The following is a 6,000-nucleotide window of genomic DNA, read 5'->3' on the forward strand; positions in this document are numbered from 1 at the left end:
ACCTGGCCCACACTGAACACCTTCTGCCCACTTTTCCAAGTCCTGCTGTTCCACCTCTCACTCTGCACAAATAACAGAATCCTTGTTGTACTTCCTCACTTGGCCAAATCTTAATCTCTTGGTGAAGTTTTATAGGAATCCAACCACTAGATGTAAAGATCTGGCCTCTGGCTTCCTGAAACACAGTCCAAGAGTTTGAACAAGCACTCTGGAAGTATTACACTCTTGGCTTGTCTTCAGACTTTCCTCGACAGCTGCTTTGACCACTGTCTGAGTCAGGATACTGAGCTAGATGCATCTTGATCTAATCTAGCGCAGATGCTCTTACATCTACACCTCAGCCTTGAGAATCCCTGTACCCAGTTCCTCTTTGCCCAACTTGAAACAGTTCTCCAATCCATCTCTTTGCCAACCTCACTCCAAGATGAAATCACTAAAGACAATAGTATCAAACAAGGCCCTGCTGACCACATGCAAACTCCAGCTTTTCTTCAAAGGTTTGGAACTTGGTCAAACACATTTAGATTATTGATTGAGGAGGCGGGGGGGGGGAGAAAACCAACCACCTCCAACATAAGCATTTAGTCTTGAAAAGCTTCAGTGCCCCAGCTCTATAATGCCAGAACTTCAAAGAACAGGTTAAATATACTTTTAAATAACTGACATGAAGAAAACAGCATTTTTCTCAGAGCTGCTCACAACAAAGACCAAAGACAGGAGCTAATCACGTCCAGAACACACTGCCTAAAACAGATACCCAGAAAATAAACTCTCATCCCAAACAGTTACAAAGTTTAGCAGAATTATAAGCAATTACAAACAGTGTCTCCTGATAGGAAATGTCAAGCTGTCTCAAAAGGCACACAGGACAAAGGCATAAAAGAGAAAACATCGTGCTGTCTGCACCTACTCCTGCCATTGCTCACACTCATGTACAAACTCATCCACAGTAGGACAACTGCACACCCAGACCATCACTTTAAAAGGGAGTAAAATGCTCAAGGGAGCATTGGTTAAACATTTTTCTTTCTTAATTTTTCCAGTAAACACCACTCTCAAACAAAAACAGGGAAATCATGACCCTGCTTTCCATTCTGCTAAATATTTACATTTAGGAAAAAAAAAAAAAGAGGGCAAAAAAATGTTTTGCTTAGGAGCAGAGGGTAATGTTTTAATGTTTTAACGGTTAAGTGAAAATTTTCAGTTTGCAGAATGTTTGTCCCCTGAGTAAATACTCATCACATTAAGCAAGTGATCAAAGTCGGTAAAAATGGCAACTAAGAAGGAGGGGGGAGGGGAGAATTACGTTCTCCAAGATGCTCCAAAAGCTCTTTTAATTCTGGTTTAAAAAAAAAAAAAAAATCAAACCTTTTCAGAGCATTACTTCCTACTACCACCACCCTTCACATTAAAAAACCACAGTAGTGCAAGTCAGAGGTCCAGATTTCCATACTCCTGCAATTTGTTGACTGTTACCTGAAGGGACCAGTGAGACTGCTGAAATCAAGCATTGTTCTCCAGAAAAAGGGCAGAATTGAGCCCTTGGCTTTGGTAACAACAGTGCATGCCAAGCTACAGCTATGCTACACAGCATTTTCACCCATGCATTAACATTCAAACCCAATGTAAATCTCGCAGCATTTACTTGTACAAGAAGCTTTAGAGTGCCGCAAAAACATTTAAAATATTTCTAATCCTCTTAGTAGGTACAGAAGATATCAAGGTAGATTATGTGTCCCTGCTATCAGACCTACTTAATTTTAAGCTTAAAGACTCTGAGTTTCTTCACCTCTTTATAAATCGGAAAGTAAATCCAACACCTGTATGAAATAAGTAAAACAGGCAAAACTAAAGTTTGATTATTCGGTGACAAAGCCATCATTTTTTTCTGTTTAGGGATCCGATACCTTGAGACAACATGTTCCAAGAAAATATCAAAAGACAAGACACTCCTAAAACAGTAAAATGAGAAAGGCAAGACTGCAGGTCTCCAGGACAAAGATCATCTCTGTGTCATGTGTTTGCACACCGTGTTATACACATGGTCTCAACAGGGAACCACAAACCATATCACGATGAAATCACTAAGCAGTAACAGTCTTAGAGATGAAAAAACACCAACCAGGTCATCAGTCACTGCCAGTCTGTGCCCAGCTGTGCACTTTAAAGGATTAAATGCCAGTATCTTGAAATACATATGCAAAATAACTGTGCAGCGAATATACAGTTTCAGGGTCAGTACCACAGAAATACTACAAGGTGCAAACAACTGTCACAAGAGCTATGTCCATCTGCTCTGATAACTGCCCTGCTTCTTAAGCTTCCCCCAAGACAAATGATTGTGCCAGTCTGCACAACGATTTTGTGACATGGACAGTCACAGTAGGGGAAAAGTCTATTTTTAGATCTCATCCTCCATCTGCTCAGATATCAAGTCTCTGTTCACAATCTCTGTTCTGCACTGAGTCTTACTACAATCATCTCATTTGGAACCCCAGGTAGTTCTGGAAAACATCTTTATAAGCAAATGACTAGGAAAGTACTGTGCTGTGCTGTTCAAAACAAGACCTTAAATGTGATACTAGAAAAAGCTTTATCATTGGAGATAGTAAACTAGTTTATAAAGGGTCACATGTAGCTCACTGTGAACACAAACTGATGGCTTTTATAGACAATCCAGAGCCTTCACTCTGGTGAAATAAAGGAAACTTCTTTTAATACCACCCAGTACCACCTACGGGCCCCCAAATACAACTGTTTTAAGGATACTGCTGGCTCCTCCAGGAATCTCAATTCATTTACCTTGTAGAAAAGCAGATGGCAAATGTTGAGTGTCACAAGGCTGCTAGTCCACGAGCAACATTGACAAGCCAGTTCAGACTTGCAAAGAAGCATGAAATACTCTGCTTGGTCCAGAGTGGCTCACAATCCACGACATCCAGTCAACCCCATAAACAACCAGAGAAACAAGCAATGCATTTTAAGCATAACTGGTATTTGGGTAATTGTATTTTAGGATGCACAGCTTGAGACACGTGACTGTCAGAGTACTGAAATCTGACAGTAAAAAAAACAACACTCAGTACCTTCAAAAGATATTAAGATGGGCAGGCTAAAACTCAGGCCATTTCTGGAAACCAAGGCCACTATGTGTTTTTTCCCTTCAAGTCATGAGAGAACACAGCATTCAGGTTTCTGAGCAGCCAAATGCAGACTTACAGAAAATATCAGGACATTCTTAATGTCTCACCTTTACATGCCTCACCAGTCAGACATGTAGAAACATGAAATAAAAGATAGTCTGATTCATGGGAGAACCCAAACAAATGATCTGCTGTGGAACAGGAGCTTCAGACTCTACCACTGCAGCACAGCCATGCCATTCACTGCCAGACAGCAGAGCAGTACAAACACTGCAAGCTCTCCTTTTGTGGGCACTAACATTTTATTACAGCTAGACAGCACCTTGCCTTCCAAGTACACCTTGTACAAGAACTTCTACCTCCCTAAACAGACCTCCTGATACAAAACCCCTGCAGTAATAACAAATACAGCCTGCTCAGTAGATCATCAGCACAGCATTTAGGACGTATCTGTGATCACGTTAGCAGTGGAAATTACGAGGGAGACCTTGCTGTGCAGGAAGCTTCCTAATTTTGCGACCAACAGACACGTGTGCCACCTTTGTAAAGGGGCAAAAGGGGGACAAGGCTGGTGCAATCAAACATTTTTTGTGCATTTAAGTACTTGTGGCATGGGTCTAGCAGAAGCACTAATTTAATTCTGAGCTTCTATAAATTCCTGAGCTAAACTGCTCACGTCAAAAGCTCTTTGCAAGATTCCAGCTCCATTTGTTAGAAGTGACATCCACTACATGATACTGTCAAACATCAGACCACAATCAACACTTCAGACAACACTGGATGAGGTCCAGCAGAGACACATGCTGGTATGGAAAGCACTGACAGAAGCTGTAAGTTTACCCAAGTAACGCAATTACTTTGGGAAGTGGCCACAACGCTACTCACCCCACCAGCTAGAGTTTCTCTGCTAAACATCAGTATTTCCTACCATGATAAAAACAGTTCAGTGAGAGATATAAGTGCTAACAATTTAATCAAACTTAAAGGGAAAAACAGGTAAACAAAAAACCCTGCCTGCATTCAAATAACATGTAAACAGCACATGTATTAAAGGCTAAAAAACCCAGCAGCATAATCGCAGATCAGGACAGAATGGTATGTCTTTGTTTACTGCTTCCAGTACCATCAAGACAGTTAATCTATTTGATTAATCTCCCACCACTACAGATCCTATCCGTCTGATGACATGGCAATTTGAAAGAAACCCCACTTGAACTGTCACAAACATATGAAGTCTTCATGGGAAACACAGACTCAGGTCAAAAAAAGGAAGTTCCTTTTAAAAGATGTCACTTGAAGAAAGCATGGAACATCTCTACAGATCCCCAGCATTACATTCGTATCTACTGAATCTTCGGGAGAAACAACAACAAAAAAAAAGAGCCATGTTACCTGGAGCATCAGTTCACAGTCATCTCTGCCAACAAATATCATCTCCCGAGGGAGCCGGTGGCGAATGCCAGTGCTGCTCACCAAGAACCACGAAGTCACGCTCATTTTGGCGCTTGGCACTTAACCTTTATACATCCTAAACACAAAAAAACACAACACACAGTGAGCTATCAAGGAAGTGTGCAAGTGCACCAACGTGTAGCCACAGTGCCTAAATTTCCCTCTGCCATGGGACCCAGTGCTGCCTCTTCCACTCTGTGTTCATTAAATTTCTAGTGGCAACAAGAAGCTGTGAAGTGTGTCCCAGGACCTGCTGCCCATGTGCCATGTGTAGCAGCTCCGCAGCCCTGGAAATATTCCCACAGCAAAGTAAGACTAAGGGTCTGAAAAAAGAATTGTTTAAAAAAACGAAGCATCCAGCTGAATCCAATCAATGAAATGATGAAATTTGGGGGGGGAGAAAAAACAACAAAGATCTCTCTTCCAGAACACTTTCTCATCACTACCAGTGTGCATGGACCACAGCCTGAGCTTCCACCACCATCAAAAATCTCGACCAGCACATCAGTGAGGTGACATAACCTGGCTCCTCTAACCTTTCACAGCGCACTCCCAGGAGTGGTTACACCAGTGCTGGGAGGGAGGAGACCAGCCTCCCTATTGCTCATCCCACTTCCACACTGATGTAAGTTGGGAGCCCGCAAATCCTTCCTTCCTTCCTTCCTCCCCCGCTGCATGAGCTGGTCCAAACACCAGACCGCTCTGCCACCCCAGGACTGGAAGCACAGGCTGCGATTCCCACCGGGGGGTTCCGGCGCACACCGGGGGGGGAGCGGCGGCCGCGACCTGCGTGCGGCACTTCCCGGGCACTCTCCCTGCCACACCTGTTTGTTGTCGCTGCCACAGCCCGGCTGCGGGCAGCCTGTTCCTGCGGCCTCTCCCACAACATCCCATTTTGCCCTCCCCGGCTGAAGGGAGGGAGATCCAGCGGCACACGCCAGGCTCTCGCCCTCCCCTCACCCACCTCCCGGTGGATCCAAGTTGCATTCCTAGGCGCACCGGGGGAAGGAGATCTCCATTTTCCCCGCGCTGCGCGGCGCTCCCGGCCCCACCGCCACCTCCCCGGCGCCGGGCAGCGCAGGTGGGGACGGGCGAGCGACCTCCCCGGGTGTGGGGGGGGTGACGGACACGCCGCACCCGCCGCGCTCCCTCCGCCGCTCCGGGAGCCCGGGCCGGTCGCCGCGCCCGTGTCGCGACAACACGCGAGCGGCCGCGACGCACCGCGGCCCCCGACAAAGCGCCCCGGGGGAGGGGGAGGCGGGAGCCGCCGGCCGAGCCCCTTTGTGCGGCGGCCCCGCAGCCCCCCGGCCCCTGCCCGCCGCCCGCCCTACCTGGTGCGGCCCTGGCGCGGTGGCAGCGGCGCCGCGCCCCGCCAGCCGGCTGTGCCTGCCCCGCGGGCCGCTCC

The 6,000-nt window shown here is 46.2% G+C and overlaps 1 protein-coding gene across 5 annotated transcripts in view; it reads right to left on the bottom strand.

Annotated features, from left to right (window-relative positions):
- The window catches only part of CEP170B (centrosomal protein 170B), a 58,660-nt gene extending 52,670 nt beyond the window's left edge, over positions 1-5,990 (bottom strand). For all 5 annotated transcript variants that reach the window (XM_027637824.1, XM_027637821.1, XM_027637823.1 and 2 more), the window contains exons 1-2: positions 5,927-5,990; positions 4,536-4,671 (exon numbers count right to left, since the gene is read on the bottom strand). In XM_027637824.1, the coding sequence (XP_027493625.1) occupies positions 4,536-4,640 (105 nt within the window). In that variant the 5' untranslated portion in view covers positions 4,641-4,671; positions 5,927-5,990. The remainder of the gene's footprint in view (positions 1-4,535; positions 4,672-5,926) is intronic.
- Between the last annotated feature and the right edge of the window lie 10 nt (positions 5,991-6,000).

The sequence above is a fragment of the Corapipo altera genome, unplaced genomic scaffold (genome assembly GCF_003945725.1).
Source record: "Corapipo altera isolate COAL_440 unplaced genomic scaffold, ASM394572v1 23, whole genome shotgun sequence".
NCBI classification, from domain to species: domain Eukaryota; kingdom Metazoa; phylum Chordata; class Aves; order Passeriformes; family Pipridae; genus Corapipo; species Corapipo altera.